We start from the raw sequence: 22,339 nt of genomic DNA, 5'->3' as shown, positions 1-22,339 counted from the left end.
TCTTACATTCTGGTATGATTTTCTTATTGAACACGACCAGACATTTTGTTTTCTTACAATTTATGTTCAGCCCTTACTTCTCACTTTTGGTCACTACTCTGTCCAAAATCTTTTGCAGTTTCTCTTCAGAGTTGGCAATAAGAAGGGTATCATTGATGTAACCTCCAGCTACTACTCCAGGAGGGTCTCCAATCTCTCCAAGAATATTTTTCCTATACAAACTGAATAAACCCGGGCAGGAAACACAAGATCGCTTAAATCGTTCTCAACTTTTACAGCTGCACTTTGTTCCCAATAAAGATTTCTTATCACTCTAAGATCCACGCCATCAAGGTCTTCCAGGGCAAGTGGGACCTGTACAAAAAGGACGGGTTGCATATAAACTGGAGGGGCACCAATATCCTGGCTGCGAGGTTGGCTAGTGTCACTCGGGAGGGTTTAAACTAGTATGGCAGGGGGGTGGGAACCAGAGCAATAGGTCAGGTGAAATAAATGACTGGGAACTAGTGAATATGGCCAGAAGGACTAAGAGGAAGAGCAGGCAGGCAGAAATTACTGAACACAGTGGGACTGGGAGTCTGAAATGCATTTGGTTCAATGCGAGAAGTATAACAAGCAAGGCAGAGGAGCTTAGAGCTTGGATTAGTACTCAGGACTATGATGTTATTGCTATTACAGAGACTTGGTTGAAGGATGGACAGGATTGGCAGATAAACGTTCCAGGATTTAGATGTTTCAGGCAGGATAGAGAGGGATGTAGAAGAGGTGGGGGAGTTGCACTGCTGGTTAAGGAGAATATCATAGCTGTACAACAGGAGAACACCTTGGAGGGCCCATGCAGCAAGGCAATATGGGTAGAGCTCCAGAATAGGAAGGGTGCAGTCACAATGTTGGGGGTTTACTATAGGCCCCCCAATTGCCGGTGGAAGATTGAGGAACAGTTATGTAGGCAGATTTTGGAAAGATGTAAAAGCAATAGGGTTGTTGTGGTGGGGCATTTTAACTTTTCCTATATTGACTGGGGATCACTTAGTGCTAGGGGTTTGGATGGTGCAGAATTTCTAAGGTGCATCCACGAGGGCTTCCTGAGACAATATATAGATATTCCAACTAGGGAAAGGGCAATACTGGACCTGGTATTAGGGAATGTACCCAGCCAGGTGGTCGAGGTTTCAGTAGGGGAGCATTTCGGGAAAAGTGACCATAATTCAGTAAGTTTCAAGGTACTGGTGGATAAGGATAACAGAAGTCCTCGGGTTAAGGTGCTTAATTGGGGGAAGGCTGATTATAACAATATTAGGCAGGAACTGAGGAATCTAGACTGGAGGTGGATGTTTGAGGGCAAATCAACAACTGACATGTGGGGGGCTTTCAAATGTCAGTTGATAGGAATTCAGGATCGGCATGTTTCTGCTAGGATGAAGGATAAGTATGGAAAGTTTCAGGAACCTTGGATAACGAAGGATATTGTGAGATTAGTCAAAAGGAAAATGGAAACAGATGAAGCCTGTGGAGAATATAAAAAAAGTAGGAAGAAACTTAAGCAGGGAGTCAGGAGGGCTAAAAGGGGTCATGAAAAGTCACTGGCAACCAGGACTAAGGAAAATCCCAAGGCCTTTTATGCATATGTAAAAAGAAAGAGGGTAGCCAGGGAAAGGGTAAGCCCACTCAGGGACAGAGGTGGGAATCTGTGTGTGGAGCCAGAAGAAATGGGAGAGATACTAAATGAGTGCTTCTCATTAGTATTCACCAGAGGAGGACTTAGTGGTTGATTTGTCTAGGGAAGCGTGTGTAGATAGCCTGGATCATGTTGCGATCAAAAATGAGGTGTTAGGTGTCTTGAAGAATATTAAGGTGGATAAGTCCTGAGGGCCAGAATGGAATCTACCCCAGAGTACTGAGGGAGGCAAGGGAGGAGATTGCTGGGGCCTTGACAGAAATCTTTGTATCATCACTGGCTACAGGTGAGGTCCCAGAGGACTGGAGAATGGCCAATGTTGTTCCATTGTTTAAGAAGGGTAGCAGGGATAATCCAGGAAATTATAGGCCAGTGAGCCTTACGTCAGTGGTAGGGAGATTATTGGAGAAGATTCTTCATGATAGGATTTACTGCAATTTGGAAGCAAATGGGCATATTAGTGAGATGCAGCATGGTTTTGTGAAGGGGAGGTCGTGTCTCACTAACTTGATCGAGTTTTTCGAGGAAGTGGCAAAGATGATGACGATGGAAGGGCAGTGGATGTTATCTACATGGATTTCAGTAAGGCCTTTGATAAGGTCCCTCATGGCAGACTGGTACAGAAGGTAAAGTCACACGGGATCAGAGGTGAGCTGGCAAGATGGATACAGAATTGGCTTGGTCATAGAAGACAGAGGATAGCAGTGGAAGGGTGCTTTTCTGAATGGAGAGCTGTGACTAGTGGTGTTCCGCAGGGATCAGTGCTGGGACCTTTGATGTTTGTGGTATACATAAATGATTTGGAAGAAAACATAAGTGGGCTAATTAATAAGTTTGCAGATGACACTAAGGTTGGAGGAGTTGCAGATAATGAAGAGGCTTGTCAAAGGATATAACAGGGTATAGATCGGTTGGAGACTTGGGCGGAGAAACGTCAGATGGAGATTAATCTGGACAAATGAGAGGTAATGCATTTTGGAAGGTCTAATACAGGTAGGAATTATACAGTAAATGGCAGAACCCTTAAGTACATCGACAGACAGATGGATCTGGGTGTACAGGTCCACAGGTCACTGAAAGTGGCAATGCAGGTGGATAAGGTAGTCAGGAAGGCATATGGCATGCTTGCCTTCATCGGCAAGGGTATTGAGTATAAAAGCAGGGAAGTCATGCTGCAGCTGTATAGAACCTTAGTTAGGCCACACTTGGAATATTGCGTGCAATTCTGGTCGCCACATTACCAGAAGGATATGGAGGCGTTGGAGAGGGTGCAGAGGAGGTTTACCAGGATGCTGCCTGGTCTGGAGGTTATTAGCTATGAGGTGAGGTTGGAGAAACTCAGATTGTTCTCATTAGAGTGACGGAGATTGAGGGGCTACTTGATAGAAGTTTACAAAATTACGAGTGGCATGGACAGAGCAGATAGTCAGAAGCTTTGTCCCGGGGTGGAAGAGTCAATTACTAGGGGACATCGATTTAAGGTGAGAGAAGAAAACTTTAGAGGAGATGTGCGGGGCAAGTTTTTTATGCAGAGGGTAGTGAGTGTACGGAATTCGCTGCCAGAAGAGGTGATGGAAGCAGGTACGATTAGTTGTGTTTAAGAGGCAGCTTGACAAATACATGAATAGGATGGGAATAGAGGGATACGGACCCCGGAAGTGCAAAATGTTTTAGTTTGACAGGCAATATGATCAGCGTAAGGTTGGAGGGCCGAAGGGCCTGTTCCTGTGCTGTACTTTTCTTTGTTCTTCTTTGTAAAGAGACTCTAAAACGTTCATCAGTTCTTCATGTTTCACCTGATCAAAAGCCTTACTATAATCAATAAAACACACGATTACATCTTTTTTCATCTCTATTGCTCTTTCTGATAGCATATGTACTAGAAAGATAGCATTTCTTGTTCCTCTATCTTCTACAAAACCACACTGAAGAACTGAAATTTCTGGCTTTATCTTGCTCCTGGCCCCACTCATCAGTACTCAAAGGAGGAGCTCAATAACATGACTCATCAGCCTGATAGTGCATGTTTTTCACCTTCTTTATTGCTGTTCTTACTTTGTCTTTCATGACCTTTGGGCCATCCGTGCTTTTCTTAATTGTTGCATTTAAATAGCACCATTAATATAATAAACATATTAAGGCGCTCCAGTGGAGCATTAACAACATTTGACACTGAGCCACATAAGGCGACATTATGGCAAAAGAAGTAGGTTTTAAGGAATTTCTTAAAGGAGAAAAGAATGGTAGCAAGGTGGAGAGGTTTAGGAATGGGATTCCAGATCTTAGGACCTTGGCAGTGTGATTCAAATCTGAGATGCTCAAGAAGCCAAAATTAGAGAAATGTAAATATCTTGGAAGATTTTCAGGCTGAAGGAAAACACAGACGCGTGGAGAGGCAAGGTCATGGCGGGATTTGAAAACAGGGATGAGAATTTTAAAATCACGACATTGTGCAACTGAGAGCCATTGTAGGTCACCAGGCACAGGGGTGATAGATGAACAGGACTTGGTGCAAGTTAGGACTTGAGCGGGAAAGTTCTGGATAATCTCAAGTTTACAGAGGGAAAAACCTGGGAAGCCAGCCAGGTGTTCGACTATTAAACTCAGCTAATAAATAACAGTAACAATAAACATTAGAATACTCAGTCGAAATTCATGTTTTCCAAATTGTTGCTTTTCCATTTAGAAAAAAAACAGGAATTAACAGCCATACCAGAAATTACTCACTCCATATGTACACCAACTTTTACCAGCCATATTCCTTGATTATTTTCACTCAAAAAAAATGTATTGATAGCAGTATCAAAAATTTCAATTCATAAAGCACCTACAGCCTTTTGGGGGAATAATTTATTGATTTCCATTACCCTTTGAATAAAAAGGTGCTTTGCGAATTTGAATTCAGATTTGGCTCCTAACCGGCCCACCTCTAATTTAAATGTTATGCCCTTTAGTTTGGAATTCTTTCACCAGAGGAAACAGTTACTGTCTGCCTACTCTAATGAATTCCTGATTTAAAAAAAAACAGCATTTTTACCTCAACATCCATCCTTCAGTTAGAAAGATTGACTAGAGTGTCAAATTTGGGGTAGTTCTGTGCAATGACTCCATATCCATGTGAACTGAATCAAAATTACTCAGTCATTTCACCACTAAGTTCTTACAAACAGTGAAGGCAAAACGATGGTACAGAATGCAAGAAATGCATGTACAGAAAGAGTCCACATTGCTCTTCATGTCTTCTCTACGGTTTTTTATTTGTATTGATGGGAAAGCAGTTATAGTTTGATGTCGGGGGTTTGATGTCAGGATTAATAATCCATTCAACAGCTTCAGTTAATAGTGTGAATAGTTGTGATGGCACCAGGAATGGATTTCTCAGTTAGAAGTTCAGTATGTGGGCGATGATCTGACTTGGATGACCACAGTCACAATTTGTGCTGCTTCTCATGCTCCACTTGTGGAGGAGGTGGCCGCATCTTCCGTGGCCCATCCTGAAGCAGTTGAGGGTTGTCCACATTTTCCGTGTAAGTTAGAAACCTGGGACTTTACCACCTGGGTCAGTTACCAGGTTGTGGTTGGTGGTGTTTGCAGTAAACCAGGTGGTATGCCAACAAAAGATGGGGCTGTCGTCTGTTTGTAAGGTGTGGAGTGTGTAAGAGTTACGAGATTTCAGACAAGTGTGTTGGTTTTTTTGTGATGTCCTGTGTCAATGGGAGTGCTTTGTTAGCTCTGAGCAGGTGGTGTTCTTTGATAAGGATGTTTTCCCTGACGATATCAGGAGGTTCAATATGTGCTAGCACAGGAAGCCCCTCGAGCTGTGTTGGTCTCAACGTCTCAGAAATAGTCCTCATGAATTCCTGGAGGTGGATCTCTAGCATGTTTGAGTGGCAGCTCCTGATGACCACATGATTTCATTTTCCTCATGTTTCTCATACGTGCTAAAATTCCTCTTTTCCAACCCACTATATAATTTCAATTATTGACTCTGCTTCAAAAATGATTTGCGGCAGAAATTTTAACATTCAAATCGCTGAGTCAAGAATTCTTTCTAACTTGTCCTTTTAATTTTGATCATTATTTTAAATCAGTGCTTTCTTGTTAATATCTCAATGAATAGAAACAATCACTCTTTATCTTCTCATAATGTTCTATAATCTGGAAAACCTCTATGAGGTAATCCCTTAAAAACCTCTGTTTCATTATTATAGCTCCATACCTATAGCTACATCATTGTTTCTGTAGCCTAAGGGATGTTGAAACCTTTGCGTCACCCATTTCACTAAACCCCAAAAGTTTTATTTTTAAATTCAGAAACCCTTATGAAAACCCTTATTTGTTGTATGTGGCAATTAGGTAAATTATTTTCATGAAGTACAGCAGCTTGTCTGTAACTCTGAACAGAAGAAAAGGAAACAAAAGTAAGTGATGGGCTGTAGAATTTTAAAAGCAAAAAAGACAAAAAAAAGTTGTATTTTTTACAATACACTTACCAAATCGCTTCGTATACAACATCTCCCCCAAGTTGTGTGAAGCAAGGGAATACACTGCTAAGATGCCTTCATCTGGAAATCCACGCTGACTACTAGGAATGAATGCAGCCAGAAGCTGCCCATCTGCTGAAATATCACAGCTTGCATCGTTGTAGATCTTGCAGTTTTGGACTAGGACATTGACTGAGGCTGAAGATTAGGAAAAGCAAGGATAAAAACAATAGAAAGACAAAAAAGTTGTGTCAAATAATTTTTAGTCAGAAAAAAGTAAAAACTTGATCTATTACATAGTTTATATATACATATTTGTAAATCCATAAAAATTATTAGGAACTTAATAGTTTCAAAATATTAACACTCCAAATATCCCCAATATACAATCTGAACAGGAGTAGTTTCCTTCACATTTTGCATCCAAATATTTAAAAGCAGCAGTTGGCCTCACTGAGATGCATCTGTGAGGTTGAGAGCTTTGTCGATAGCATGTTTATAGATGTGGCCATCCCGCAGCTTAAGAGTATGCAGGGAGAGGGGGAATGGGTGATCACCTGTCAGTCAAGAAGAAACAGGTAGATGGCATATGAGTCCCCTGAGAGCATCTCACTCTCCAACCAGTACTCAGTTCTGAAAACTGATGAAGTTATGGTTTACCTGCGGAGCGCAGCCTGAGCCAAGTCCATGGTACCACAGGTGGCTCAGCTAAAAGGGCGATAGGCAGGAAGAGCACTGGAAGAGTAATAGTGAAAGAAGATTCTTTCATAGGCAAGGGTTTCTGTGGCTGCAGGCATGGATCCAGGATAGTATGTTGCCTTCCCGGCACCAGGGTCAAGGACATCAGAGTGGCTGCAGAGCACCAAGGGACGTGGATGAACAGCCAGCAGTCATGGTCCACATCAGCACCAACAATATAGGTAGAAAGAAATATATGGTCCTGCAGTCAAAATTTAGGGAGTTAGGTAAGCAACTGGCAAAAGTAGTAATCTCCAGATTAATCCTCGTGCCACGTGCAAGTGAGTATAGGAATAGGAGTATAGAGCAAATGAAAGCATGGCTGGAGAGATGGTTCAGGAGAGAGGTCTTTAGATTCTTGGGACATTAGGATCAGTTTTGGGCGAGATGGAGCCTGTACAGACCAGGTAGGTTCTTTTTATTCACCCGTGAGATTTGACATCGCTGGCTGGGCTAGCAGTTATTGCACATACTTAATTGCCCTTTAGAAGGTGGTGATGAGCTGCCTTCTTGAACCACTGCAGTCCATGTGGAAGTCACGATGGTGTATGGCTTGGAGAGGAACTTCCAGGTGGTGGTGTTTCCCTGCATCTGCTGCCCTTGTCCTTCTAGATGGTAATGGTCGTGGGTTTGGAAGGTGCTGTCTAAGGAGCCTTGGTGAGTTTCTGCAGTGCATCTTGTAGATGGTACACATTGCTGCCACTGTGTGCTGGTGGTGGAGGGGGTGAACGTTTGTGGTTGGGGTGCCACTCAAGCTGACTGCTTTGTCCTGAATGATGTCAAGCTTCTTGAGTGTTGTTGGTGCTGCACTCACCTAGGCACATGGAAAGCGTTCCATCAAACTCCTAACTTCTGCTTTGTAGATGGTGGACAGGCTTTGGCGATCAGGAGGTGAGTTACTTGCCACAGGATTCCTAGCCTCTGACCTGCTCTTATAGCCACAGTATTTAAATGGCTAATCCTGTTCAATTTCTGGTCAATGGTAACCCCCAGGATGTTGATAGTGGGGGATTCAGCGATGGTAATGCCATTGAATGTCAAGGGAAGATGGTTAGATTCTCTCTTGCTGGAGATGGTCATTGCCTGGCAGTTGTGTGGCATGAATGCTACTTGGCACTTCTCAGCCCAAACCTGGATAATGTCCAGGTCTTACTGAATTTGAACATGGACTGCTTCTGTATCTGAGGAGTCGTGAATGGTACTGAGCATTGTGCATTCATCAGCGAACATCCCCACTTCTGATCTTATGATGGAAGGAAGGTCATTGATGAAGCAGCTGAAGATGGTTAGGCCTAGGATACTAGCTAATGAACTCCTGCAGTGTTGACCTGGGACTGAGATGATTGACCTCCAACAACCACAACCATCCTCCTTTATGATAGGTATGACTCCAACCAGTGGACAGTTTTCCCCAATTCTCATTGACTTCAGTTTTGCTAGGGCTCCTTGATGTCACACATGGTCAAATGCTGCCTTGATGCCAAGGGTAGTCATTCAACTCACCTAAACAGAGCTGGGACTAATTTTCTTGAGGGCCAATTTGCGAGTGCTATTGGGGAGGGGCTAAACTAACTTGACAGAGGTTTGGGAATCAGGAGGTAATACTAGAGAGGGACACCAAGGTGCAAAGAATATTGGGAGAGACAGGTATTACTAGAGTAGAAAACAGTAAAGTATTAGGTGTGTTCAGCGAAAGAGGATAAATAATAAAGTCTAAATTAGGGTCACAGTGCATGTATGTGAATGCACGGAGTGTGGTAAATAAGACTGGTGACTTGCGGATGTAAATAGCCACAAAGAAATATGTTGTGGTAAAAACAAAGGTCTGGCTCAAAGGTGGCCATGACTGCGCATTAAATATTCATGAATACAAGGTATTCAGGAAAGATAGGAAAGGAGAGGTGGCAGTATTGATTAAGGAGAACATTGTAGTGCTGGAGAGAGATGACGTCCCAGAGGGGTCAAAGACAGAATCTATTTGGTTCGAGCTAAGGAACAAAACAAGTTGCAATCACATTGCTCGATGTAGTCCATTGGTCACCAAATAGAGGGAAAGATGTAGAGGAAGAAATTTGGAAGGAAGTTACAAAGAACTGCAAGAATTATAGCGCAGTGATAATGGAAGACTTCTCCAAATATAGACTGGGATAGTAGTAGTGTAAAGTGCAGAGACGGACAAGAGTTCCTAAGAGTCTTTTCAGGAGAATTTTCGACAGCAGTATGTTTCCAGTTTTTGGGGTTTATGGGAGATGGTTATGAGGGCTATTTCCCCTGCTAAGCCACACATCTATATCAAATGGGTTGTGGATAGGGGAAACTGGTGTCCCACAACTCTCCAACTCTCAGTTATGACTCCAAGTTTCTGGTTGTGCCTACCCTGTATCGTGACTTGGCAATTGTGCAAAACTATTCAAGAGGCCCATCAACTTCAGATGGTAAGGTGTGGAGACTTTAAAGAAATGTTCATTCAAATGCAGACAGGGAGACACACATGAAGGGAAAAGGTAGGGCAAACAAATCCAGGATGGCAAAGGGGATAGGGATTAAGAGGAAGCAGAAAAAGTGTGCTTATGGCAGAAGTCAGCTGGATAATATGATTGTGAACCAGATAAAATACAGAAGGTTCAGAAGGGATTGAAAAACCAAATTAGGGAAGCAATGAGAGAATATGAACTAAGACTGGTAGCTAGCATAACGGAATGCAAAAGTCTCCTATAGACATATAAATAATAAAAGGGTGGTAAGAGGAGGAGAGGGGCTAATTAGGAACCAAAAAGGATTTACACGTGGAAGTATAGGTACAGCTGAGTTATTAAATTAATACTTTGCATCTGTTTTTACCAAGGAAGGTGGTGCTGTCCAGGTCATGGTGAAAATTGCTAAGTGGTGGTACTGGATAGGCCGTCTGTCCTTGAAGTTAATAAGGCCCAGTGCCGATGAGATGCATCCAAGGATATCCAGGGAAGTGAGTGTGGAAATTGCTGAGGCACTGGCCATAATTTTTCAGTTTTCATTTGACTCGAGGTGGTGCCAGAGTACTGGAGAATTGCAAATGTTCAAAAAGGGATGTAAAGATAAGCCCAGCAAATATAGGTGAATCAGTTTAATCTCAGTGGTGGGGAAGATTTTAGAAATGATAATGCGTAACAAAATTAATAGTCACTTGTGCGAATGTAGGTTAGTTAAGGAAAGCAGCATGGATTTGTTAAGGAGAAACCATGTTTTTTGATATGTAACAGACAGCTGATGAGGGTAATTCTATTGGCGTGGTGTACATGGACTTCCAAAAGGCATTTGATAAAGTGCCCAACATTTCACTTAATTCCAAATTCAAACGTTTCAGTTCTGATGAAAGGTCTCAAACTGAAACATTAACTTTGTTTCTCTCTCCACGGATGCTGCCTAACCTGCTGAGTAATCCCAGCCTTTTCTATTTTTACAATAGAGTGGAATCTGTTACAGCAGTGAATGGTGTCAGTGTGGTGGGATGTGAGCTCAGACCAGTTTAAAAAGTGCCAAATCTCAGCCTATTCACTGCAGGGAGGTGCCAACCAGGCAATTCTCTGCAGGGAAGCATGGTTAAGTTATCATAAACCACTTTTAGAGTGGCACTATGGGATGGATGCCCATCTGTCTTTAGTTGTGGGCAACTTGGAAAAGTTGAGAAAATAATATATCAAATTAACCCAAATGCCTAGTCCCAATTCACAGTCAGAATATATTATTGCTCAGTTGAAGAGATGCACTTCATTTCCAGCTCAAGGTTAATTCTCACAAATACACATTATATAGTACATTCAGATACAAGTAAGACATTCTTAAAGTGCGCAATGATGACTTTATAGAAGAAAAATCTAATTGCTTATGATTAAATAAAACACATTTACAATGCTGACTGATAGGTCAAATGTAAAAAATACACATTGTCTTGAGAAAATATTTGACTAGATTATAAAGGTAACTACATTCAAATCAAAGAATCAATTTTCGAATACCTAAAGCATTCAGAGTGCCAAACAACAGTTATGTTTAAAAGGATTGAAGGAGAAAATGCAATCTTTCAGCCTGATGCATGAAATGACCTTCTAGTTAGTGGTCAGTGTCGTTCAGTTGAAAGTATTCTTTCAATTTTATTGGTGCTAAAGGCAAGGAGACCAGGAGAACTACAGTTGCCTGGAAACAAAAAGAAGGTGCCGGATGTCTTCCTTTTGAAAACAGCTTAAAAGCTTCGGCCTCATTTTGGTTAAAAAATGTCAAAAATATTTGTACATCTGGCTTTATAGATAATATACAATCACTCCACAAGTACTCTAACATTTGGGAAATATAAACCTCTCATGATAAACAGGACATTACACCAGCAACCTAAGCAAGGATCATTTTCACTAATAACACATCACATGCAACAACTTCATTTTGACTCATCTTTGATGCCTCCACATCAGGTCAGGACCAAAGAGGTCAGGAATATGGCCTATTCCCAGGTTTCTGCCACTTCTGTTTTACAACAGGCCACGAGCAACTCATTTTAAATTATCCCCTGACTTGTAAACTCCACCATGTGGCTAGGGTTGCCAATCCTCTCAGAATGGCCAGGAGTCTCTTGGAATAGGCATTAATCTCCCAGTGGCCACAGAAAGCCTTCCGGGAGATTTTAAGCAGCGACATCAGTGATGAAGGGTGCAGGCATGTTTGAACAGTCTGTGTTTGAACTGCTCCATCTTTAATGCAGGTAGCTGACACTGCATGTGTGGGGCCTGCGGCTGCGCCGTCAGTGCTTGCAAAATGTTCAGACACTGGAGTGGAAAGTACAGCATTGTAGCACTGCGGCTTTCATTGGTTACAGCAGCTCAGGTCTGGGACTTTTAAATAATTCAGGGACAGCCGGATCTGGGAGTTTATAGGTGGGCTCTTTTTTTACCCAGGGCAGCCCAAAATCGGGGTTGGGGGCTTATCATCAGAATAATGTGCACTTCTCGTGTTAATGTCTTTAGGCAGGAAGGCATTTCAGGTGCTGTAGGTGGTGATTGTGGAGATTGAAGCTGCTTACACAAGTAACAGTTGCTGAGTTTAAGTTTCCTTGCTGACTACTGATACAATTTTGACTCCAAGTCTAAAACCAATGTTAGAATTGCAAAGCAATAGCTTTTAGTTTAATAAGAGGTTTGGGATGGAGCTCATTTGCTAAAAGGGCACGCACAAACCAGATATTGCTGTTTTTCCAGTGTTGTCAGGATACACTTTCAAGCCTGTACCACATGAATTAAGTTTTTTTTAAAAAAAAACGATTGTGGTAGGTGTTTTAAATCTAGTGGGAACGGCATTAGTTGTTGTGCACAGTAACATGAAAAGGTCCTTATTAAATAAATTCAGGTGGTTGAGTTGTCATTTTTCTACATTAGCTGCTCTTTTCAGTATTGGTCTCCATCGCTTAGCTTTTGAAACTGTGGTCCATGAACCATTTGAAATCCAGAAGAGTTCTTGAGTCCTTCAGATTTAATTTTTTTGTACCTGTTGACATCTATCTTATTATTTAGGACAGAGATAACCCCCGGGAATCTGTTGGTATTTTCAAGCGTTCTCAGATCTGCTCCCAGCACTGGCTTTCCATGATGTCACTTCTGCCGACGTCTCCTAGAAAATGTCCAGCCGGAGCTGCCAGCAGTGTATAAAACTGAGGGACCATAACCCACATTCTATTGTTCCAGCATATTGATTCAACTTGCTTTGGCACTTAGACAGCCTCAGAAGAGCATTAACTGATTACAATTGCTACCTAATTGGTAGATACTTTCCAATTTCCAAAGAGGAAGCTGGAAAGTTGAAACCTAAAACTTCCAAAGCACTCAATACTTGACAAAACAGCTTGCCTTTCCACAGAACAACTTACTCAGCACAAAAACAGAATTACCTGGAAAAACTCAGCAGGTCTGGCAGCATCGGCGGAGAAGAAAAGAGTTGACGTTTCGAGTCCTCAAACTTACTCAGCATACTGATCAAAAATTGATGAATAATCATTCTCACCTTTTGCCATAAAGAATCCAAATGGTTCAGCATAAGAATCAGCTGATTGTGCACTCTCCCTGTTTATTGCAACTTGCTTAATGCAACTATAAATTGGTTGTTTTAATCCCTTCCCCTTTCATACACCATCGGAGGCACTGGGCAAGTGCTTACTTACACACTTTGTCAGTGTTACGACACTTTACACCTGATTCATTCAAGAAAGCAAAAGCTGTACCTCAATGGATCAAAAGTTTTCACTACCAAGGTGCAATTCAGCTTTGTGTTTCTTTTCTTTACGCTCATCTGAACAAGGGGCTGGTGTGATGGCCTCTTCCCAAATTTCTTCCTGTTGCAGGGTGGCCAAGTTGTACTATTAATGATAGAGTTGATCAACAGACACTTCTTGGGTGGAAACCAAGTTCATTTACAATATACTCAGCAGCAACTACACATGTGCTTTCAACTCGAACTCTACTCTGACTCCTGAGGTAGCCCAGGCTACCCTCCTATTGGTTACTACAGATCATGTGACCTTGCCTAAATATTTTTCCTAAAGGTACATTACACACCTAATAAAACCATGACTACTACACTCCTCCCCCTTTAACTCGGCTATACCTATTATACGTACAAGTACATATTTTTCAAGACAACTTAATATTTACACTGGGTAAGGAATTTACAAGTTCAGTCTTTTAGGTGGATTCCTGGTATGTGTAGAACATCACATCTCCACAACTTCAGATTCTTTGTCAGGTACCTCCTTTTCTGGAGTTGCCTGAACATCAGGTGCTTTGGCGGACACTTGCAGTTCTGTATCCTCAACTCTTACAGGAACATCAGACCTGTCAGTCCTGGGTTGAGCATCCTCAACAGGAAACACAGACCTGGTCATGATAAAAACAGAATTACCTGGAAAAACTTAGCAGGTCTGGCAGCATCGGCGGAGAAGAAAAGAGTTGACGTTTTGAATCCTCATGACCCTTCATCAGTTTTGTTGAAGGGTCATGAGGACTCGAAACGTCAACTCTTTTCTTCTCCGCCGATGCTGCCAGACCTGCTGAGTTTTTCCAGGTAATTCTGCTTTTGTTTTGGATTTCCAGCATCCGCAGTTTTTTTGTTTTTATATCTGGTCATGATCACTGGTAAAACCATATCTTGATGATTTGTCTCTCTCTTCCTTAAATGGTCCAAAGTTTACGGATGATCCAGCCTTTCACCTCCACGTGGTAAGATAGAGGTCCAGTCACTGCCCTTACTTCACCTGGTAACCACTTTGGCCCTTCCCTGAAGTTCTTCACGTATATCAGCTCTCCTATAGTAATGTTGCTCTCGCAACTATGCCAGTTGTGTCTAGTTTTCTGGTTTCACTGACTGCTTTCCACCTTCCCCTCTAAATTTGGCATTATTAAGCTCACTCTCATCCTGAGATGGCGTTTTTACAATAACTCCGCAGGTGTGAAAAAGAAAGCGTGCTAGCTTTGTTGCCAAGGAATTGCCAATTGGCTTTTTCACGCCTGCCTTGAATGTCTGAACCGCCCTTTCGGCCAGTCCATTTGAGGAAGGGAGGTACGGTGCAGTTTTCATAAGTGATACTGTTGAGGCTGACAAACCTTTGAAACTCAGCACTCATAAATGCAGTGCTGTTATTGGAAATGACTACTTCGGGTAGTCCATGAATGGCAAAAATCTGATGTGGTTTCTCAATTGTAGAGGCCTACTTTAGTGACTTCACCTCATACATGTCCAACCATTTTTAATGGGCATTGACAATGAACAGAAACATTGTCCCCAGGAAAGGTCGAACGTAGTCAATGTGTAACCGCACCCAGGGTCTACCTGGCCACTCCCATAGATGTAACGGAGCTGTCGTTGGCAATTTTTGAGTTGCTGACATTGCATACAGTGCTTTACTAAACTCTCTATTTCGCCATCTATCCTAGGCCACAATAGGTAGCTGCGTGCAATGCCTTCACTCGAGAAATTCCTGGATGGACACTGTGTAGTTCAATTATAAGTGGCTCCCTTCCCTTTGGAGGAACTATCACTCGAGCTTCCCACAATAAGATGCCATCCTGGCTGTTTACTTCATGTCTTCTGTTGAAGTACGGTTTCATTTCGTCAGGTACGGGCTCCTGTGACGGGATCCTGACTTGTCCAGTCTCTGATTTGCCAAGGACATACCGGCGAGAAATTTAATGGTAAAACAAGTTCCTGTGGAACTGAGACGTGCTCATTACTTTCTTGTAAAGGCAAATGACTAAGGGCATTGATTACTATTTGATTGCCAGGCCTGAAAGTGTATTCGTATGCTGCCAGAATTAAGGCCGATCGTTGTATTCTTGCTGAGGCTGTGGGTGTATAGCCTTGTCCTCACTAAACAATTCTAGCAATGGTTTGTGGTCTGAAACAATTGTAAAATGATGACCGTGTATGTACTGGTGAAATTTCTTGACACCAAAGTTGATGGACAGGCCTTCTTTTTCTATCTGCGAGCATCCCTTTTCCGTTGTGGTGAGCATTCCTGATACGTAACCTATTAGCCGTTCAGTGCCATTGTCCATCCGATGAGAGCACTGCTCTCCTCTGTAGGGAGATGCGTCACATGTAAGCACTAATTTTTTTTTGTCTGGTCATAATGCACTAATAGATTGGACGAGTGCAACAATTGTTTCATCTTTATGAAAGCTTCTTTCTAGGGCACCTCTCAAGGCCAACATTGGTACTTTTCGAGTAGAGAATGCAGGGGGGCCAGCACTGTAGACAAACTGGGTAAGAGCCACCCATAATAATTGATCATTTCCAGGAATGATTTGAGCTCTGAGGCGTTCTTTGGCGCAGGTGCCTCTCCTACGGCTCTCACTTTCTCCTCAACCTGGTGGAGGCCCTGTGAATCTACCCGGTGACCCAAATAGATTACCTCCCTTGTTTGGAAAGTAAACTTTTATTTTTTTAAATGCACTCCAGCTTGCAAGAACCATTTTAGGACTTCTTCTAAGTTTGCCAAATGCTCTTTTTCAGTGAATCCTGTCACCAATACATCGTCTAAATAGACTTCAACCTGGGGCAGTCCCACCAGTAAGCTTTCCATTGTTCGCTGAAAGATGGCACAAGTGGAGGAGACACCGAAAGGTAATCCTGTATATTGGTACAACCGTTTGCGGGTATTAATTGTGACAAATTCTCAGGAGGCACTATCCAACTCTAATTGTTGATAAGCGTGACTCAGGTCAAGCTTTATGCACATTGTCCCTCCTGCCAGCTTGGCATACAGGTCTTTGATTTTTAGAATGGGGTGCCTGCCTAACTTAGATACTTATTAACCATCAGTTTGTAATCTCCACAAATTTGGATACTTTGGTCGTATTTAAGGATGGGGTCTATGGGTGCTGCCCATTCTGAGAACTGAACAGATTATATAATGCCCAGTTTCTCTAATCTGTTCAGTCCAATGTCAACTTTTTCTCGCAGGGCATCTGTCACCGGTCTCGCCTTCATGAAGCGAGGAGTTGCTTTCGGACCCATGTGAATCTTGGCCTGAAGACCCCAGATTTTTCCCAGTTCATCCTTAAAGAGGGTGATGTAATCTCTAAGTAGCTCTGATAGCCCACTTGCTCTCAAATAGAAAATTTCAGCCCATTCTAACTTAATATCCTTTAACCAATTATGCCCCAGGAGGCTTGGCCCTTCACTTGCTACCACCACCAAGGATAGCTTTGCCAATTGGCTTCCATAATGGGCAGCTATTCTGCTTATGCCATTTACTTGAACATCTTCACTCAGAAATGTTTTTAGCTTGGCTTCTAAACTTAATTGATGTTCACCATTATTCAAATATCGAAGGTATGTTCCCCAATTACTGTAGTGGATGCTCCCATGTCCACTTCCATTCTAACAGGTTTGCCATTTACTTTCACAGTGATAAATACTGGTTCTGTCTTTTCAACTTTCAGATTATACAACGAGTAAACGACTGAATTTGTTGTCTCAGGCTCTTCTACCTTGTAGATTTCATGGGCTTCTTCTTTTGTTTACAAGCCTGCTTGAAGCTTTCCTTGCATTGCCTCATCATATGTCCATTTCTAAGGCAATAGTGGGATTCAATTTTTTTTAAAACTGCCAATCGTTAAAAAACTGATTGTTTCCACCTCTATTAAAATTATTCTTTGATTTTGCTGCTAAGCTATTTTTCTTTATTCTTTGGCTAGTGGGGGCTGTTTCCCACTTCTCAGCAGAGTCTCTCCTTTTCACACCTCTTTCGGTTGAGGTTTCCCGACTGATGTGGAGGACAACGCCATTGTGCGCACCCTGCAATGCTTTTCAATCTCTTACTGCACTTTCCATGGCCAGCACTATCTCTAGAGCCTTCTTGAAATCCAGATTCATTTCGGACAATAATCTTTTTTGAATAGTGTCCTGTTTCATACAACACACGAAACAACCCCTGGGCAGAGATGTCATTCAGAGCCATACCGAACTCACTATGTTCTGTTATTGCTTCAAATTTGCCACGTAGCATGAAATTGTCTCACCCGGAGCTCTATTTCATGAATTAAATATTAACCTCTACATCGTGACAGGGCTTTGGTTGAGAATGACCCTTCACGAGGTCCGCCAACTCATCAAAGTTCTTCGATTCCGGGACACTGGGTACTGTCAAACTTCGAATCAAACTATAGGTTTTGCTCCCACAATTACTGAAGAGCATCACTCGCCTCTTCTCTTTCCCCGTAATCTCGTTCGCTTGAAACAAAATGAGCCATTCTATTTATTGAGACCAATTGTCTGTGGCTGGTTCAAAAGGATCAATTCTCCCAAACTGTGGCATTTTGTGAGAGGATAACTTCTCCAATTCTAACGGAACTTGCTGCTTACAATCACTGGGTGAGGTACAGTGGCGATTTCCTTTTTAACTTCATTTCTTCTGTTCAATCCTGTTTTACTCTCGTTGCCAGCTTGTTGTAGAGTGGCCGAGTTGTGTTATTAATAATAAAGTTGATCAGCAGACACTTCTTGGGTGGAAGCTTTAAGTTCATTTACAACATACTCAGCAGCAACTACAACTCTATCTCTACAATAACTGTTGAGGTAATCCAAGCTACCCTCCTATTGGTTACTACAGATCATGTTATCTTGCCTAACAAGTATTTTTCTTAAAGGTACATTACACACTAAATAAAACCATAATTACTACACTCCTGTAAAATGTGCAGGGGCAGACCAAGCTAAATTATCAACTCCAGCATGATGCCACCACCAAACACATCTTCCCTTCACCCCCCCTATCGGCATTCCGTAGGGATCGTTCCCTCCGGGACACCCTGGTCCACTCCTCCATCACTCCTACTCCTCAACCCCCTCCTATGGCACCACCCCATGCCCACGCAAAAGATGCAACACCTGCCCCTTCACTTCCTCTCCCCTCACCGTCCAAGGGCCCAAACACTCCTTTCAAGTGAAGCAGCATTTCACTTGCATTTCCCCCAACTTAGTCTACTACATTCGTTGCTCCCAATGTGGTCTCCTCTACATTGGAGAGACCAAACGTAAACTGGACGACTGCTTTGCAGAACACCTGCAGTCTGTCCGCAAGAATGACCCAAACCTCCCTGTCGCTTGCCAATTTAACACTTCACCCTGCTCTCTTGCTCACATGTCTGTCCTTGGCTTGCTGCATTGTTCCAGTGAAGCCTAACACAAACTGGAGGAACAACACCTCATCTTCCGACTAGGCACTTTACAGCCTTCCGGACTGAATATTGAATTCAACAACTTTAGGTCTTGAGCTCCCTCCTCCATCCCCACCCCCTTTCTGTTTCCCTTTATTTTGTTTTTTCCAATAAATTATATAGATTTTTCTTTTCCCACCTATTTCCATTATTTCTAAATATTTTTAAATCTTTTATGCTCCCCCCACCCCCACTAGAGCTATACCTTGAGTGCCCTACCATCCATTCTTAATTAGCACATTCGTTTAGATAACATCACCAACTTCGACACCTATGCGTTCTTTTGTTCTGTTGATTGTGACATCTTTTGATGATCTGCTTCTATTACTGCTTGTTTGTCCCTACAACCACACCAAACCCCTCCACTTCTCTCTCCCCCCACCCAAACCAACCACCCCCCCCCCACCCACCCCCCCCCCAACACACCTTAAACCAGCTTATATTTCACCCCTTTCTTGGATTCACTCAAGTTCTGTCGAAGGGTCATGAGGACTCGAAATGTCAACTCTTTTCTTCTCCGCCGATACTGCCAGACCTGCTGAGTTTTTCCAGGTAATTCTGTTTTTGTTTTGGATTTCCAGCATCCGCAGTTTTTTTGTTTTTATCTCTGTGTTTAATTGACTGCCACTGCTCTTCAAGAAATGCCTACCTCCTTGAAGAAGTTCTGTTCGTCTCTGCGACAAGATTTCCGTATCTCGCTTTTGCCTTGCTCACCTTCATTGCTTTCCATTTCTCTCCTGGTGTTTGACAAGGTTTTACTAAAACCCGCTTTCACAGCCATATCTCCTTTCTCAGTGACTGTCTCCGTCTCCGACTTACCCCACGTGGATTTCAACTGAAATTCCACCCCTCATGTTTCTAACCCACCCAGGATTACAGGTATCTCCGGGACATAAGATGTTTCTCGGAGTGCTGTTCCCGTCACATTCTGAAATCCACACTCAGTGCCATGCGCCGCCATATGAACACACGCGACCTCTCCCTCCAGCAGCACCGCCGTACCCTTTTTCAAAGCTGCTCGTGCCCCCAGTTTCATTTTATTCTTCAGTTCATCCGACGCCTCAACAAGAAACTTTTTCTCTTTCTCTCAAGTGCTAAGGAACGCAAGCTCCAACAACTCATTGACACCAACACCCATCTTGGACCCTCCACCCCTGCCTGTCCCTCCATCCCCACCCCATCTTCCAATCCCAGCCCCAGCCGTGTATTCACTATACCCCCTGACCTTCCCCTCTCCGATGCTGAACATTCAGTGCTCAGCAAAGGACTTAGTTTCATACCCTTACGCCCTCACCTCAATGAATTTCGGGCTCGGCATGATGCTGAACTCTTCTTCCGCCGTCTTCGTCTCCGGGCTCACTTCTTTGGGCAGGAGTCCTCTCCCCGTTCAACGGATCCTTTCACCCATATCCAATATTCTCCCTCCACCTGGACCCCTTCCTCTGGATTCTTACCTTCTCTTGATCTTTTCATTGAGAACTGTCGGTGCGACATTCGTCGTCTCAATTTCTCTGCTCCTCTCACCCATTCTAATCTCTCTCTCTCTGAACTTACTGCACTCCATTCTCTCAGGTTCAACCCTGACATTGTCATCAAACCCGCTGACAAGGGTGGTGCTGTTGTTGTCTGGCGCACTGACCTCTACCTCGCGGAGGCTGAGCGTCAACTTGCAGACACTTCCTCCTAACTCTCCCTGGACCATGACCCCACCACTGAACATCAAGCCATTGTTTCCAGGACTGTCACTGACCTAATCTCCTCTGGGGATCTTCCTCCCACAGCTTCCACCTGATAGTTGCCCAACCTCGGACGGCCCGCTTCTACCTCCTACCCAAAATCCACAAACAGAACTGCCCCGGTAGACCGATCGTCTCAGCTTGCTCCTGCCCCACAGAACTCATTTCTCGTTATCTTGACTCCCTTCTCTCTCCCCTTGTCCAGTCCCTTCCCACCTACATCTGTGATTCCTCTGACACCTTACGTCACATCAACAATTTCCAGTTCCCTGGCCCCAACCGCTTCCTCTTCACCATGGATGTCCAATCCCTCTACACCTCCATCCCCCACCAGGATGGTCTGAGGGCCCTTAGCTTCTTCCTCGAACAGAGGCCCGAACAATCCCCATCCACCACTACTCTCCTCCGTCTGGCTGAACTTGTTCTCACACTGAACAATTTCTCCTTCAACTCCTCTCACTTCCTCCAAATAAAAGGTGTGGCTATGGGTACCCGCATGGGCCCAGCTATGCCTGTCTCTTTATGGGGTATGTGGAACATTCCTTGTTCCAGTCCTACTCCGGCCCCCTTCCACAACTCTTTCTCCGGTACATCGATGATTACTTCGGTGCTGCTTCATGCTCTCGTCGGGACTTGGAAAAATTTATTAATTTTGCTTCCAATCTCCACCCCTCCATCATTTTCACGTGGTCCATCTCTGACACTTCCCTTCCCTTCCTTGACCTCTCTGTCTCAATCTCTGGTGATAGACTGTCCACCAATATCCATTACAAACCCACCGACTCCCACAGCTACCTCGACTACAGCTCCTCACACCCCGCTTCCTGTAAGGACTCCATCCCGTTCTCTCAGTTCCTTCGCCTCTGTCGCATCTGTTCCGATGATGCTACCTTCAAAAACAGTTCCTCTGACATGTCCTCCTTCTTCCTTAACCGAGGTTTTCCACCAACGGTCATTGACAGGGCCCTCAACCGTGTCCGGCCCATCTCCCACACATCCGCCCTCACGCCTTCTCCTCCCTCCCAGAAACATGATAGGGTCCCCCTTGTCCTCACTTATCACCCCACCAGCCTCCGCATTCACAGGATCATCCTCCGCCATTTCCACCAACGCCAGCATGATGCCACCACCAAACACATCTTCCCTTCACCCCCCCATCGGCATTCCGTAGGGATCATTCCCTCCGGGACACCCTGGTCCACTCTTCCATCACCCCCTACTCCTCAACCCCCTCCTATGGCACCACCCCATGCCCACGCAAAAGATGCAACACCTGCCCCTTCACTTCCTCTCTCCTCACTGTCCAAGGGCCCAAACACTCCATTTCACTTGCATTTCCCCCAACTTAGTCTACTGCATTCGTTGCTCCCAATGTGGTCTCCTCTACAATGGAGAGACCAAATGTAAATTGGGCGACCGCTTTGCAGAACACCTGCGGTCTATCCGCAAGAATGACCCAAACCTCCCTGTCGCTTGCCATTTTAACACTCCACCCTGCTCTCTTGCCCACATGTCTGTCCTTGGCTTGCTGCATTGTTCCAGTGAAGCCCAACGCAAACTGGAGGAACAACACCTCATCTTCTGACTAGGCACTTTACAGCCTTCTGGACTGAATATTGAATTCAACAACTTTAGGTCTTGAGCTCCCTCCTCCATCCCCACCCCCTTTCTGTTTCCCCCTTTCTTTTGTTTTTTCCAATAAATTATATAGATTTTTCTTTTCCCACCTATTTCCATTATTTCTAAATATTTTTAAATCTTTTATGCTCCTCCCACCCCTAGAGCTATACCTTGAGTGCCCTACCATCCATTCTTAATTAGCACATTCATTTAGATAATATCACCAACTTTAACACCTGTGTTCTTTTGTTCTGTTGTTTGTGACATCTTTTGATGATCTGCTTCTATTACTGCTTGTTTGTCCCTACAACCACACCAACCCCCTCCACTTCTCTCTCTCTCCCCCCA

At 43.6% G+C, this 22,339-nt stretch overlaps 1 protein-coding gene across 4 annotated transcripts in view; it reads right to left on the bottom strand.

The window, feature by feature from the left end:
• The window catches only part of LOC121283200 (activating molecule in BECN1-regulated autophagy protein 1-like), a 508,780-nt gene that overhangs the window by 142,155 nt on the left and 344,286 nt on the right, over positions 1-22,339 (bottom strand). For 3 of the 4 annotated variants that reach the window (XM_041197450.1, XM_041197452.1, XM_041197451.1), the window contains one exon: positions 6,172-6,360. The exons of the other annotated variant lie outside the window; for it this stretch is intronic. In XM_041197450.1, coding sequence (XP_041053384.1) covers positions 6,172-6,360 — 189 coding nt within the window. The remainder of the gene's footprint in view (positions 1-6,171; positions 6,361-22,339) is intronic. 4 annotated transcript variants of the gene reach the window in all.

This window comes from Carcharodon carcharias, chromosome 10, assembly GCF_017639515.1.
Source record: "Carcharodon carcharias isolate sCarCar2 chromosome 10, sCarCar2.pri, whole genome shotgun sequence".
In the NCBI taxonomy this organism is placed as follows: Eukaryota; Metazoa; Chordata; class Chondrichthyes; order Lamniformes; family Lamnidae; genus Carcharodon; species Carcharodon carcharias.
The sequence above is the reverse complement of the archived record's forward strand: the minus strand, read 5'-3'. Positions and strand labels throughout refer to the sequence as shown.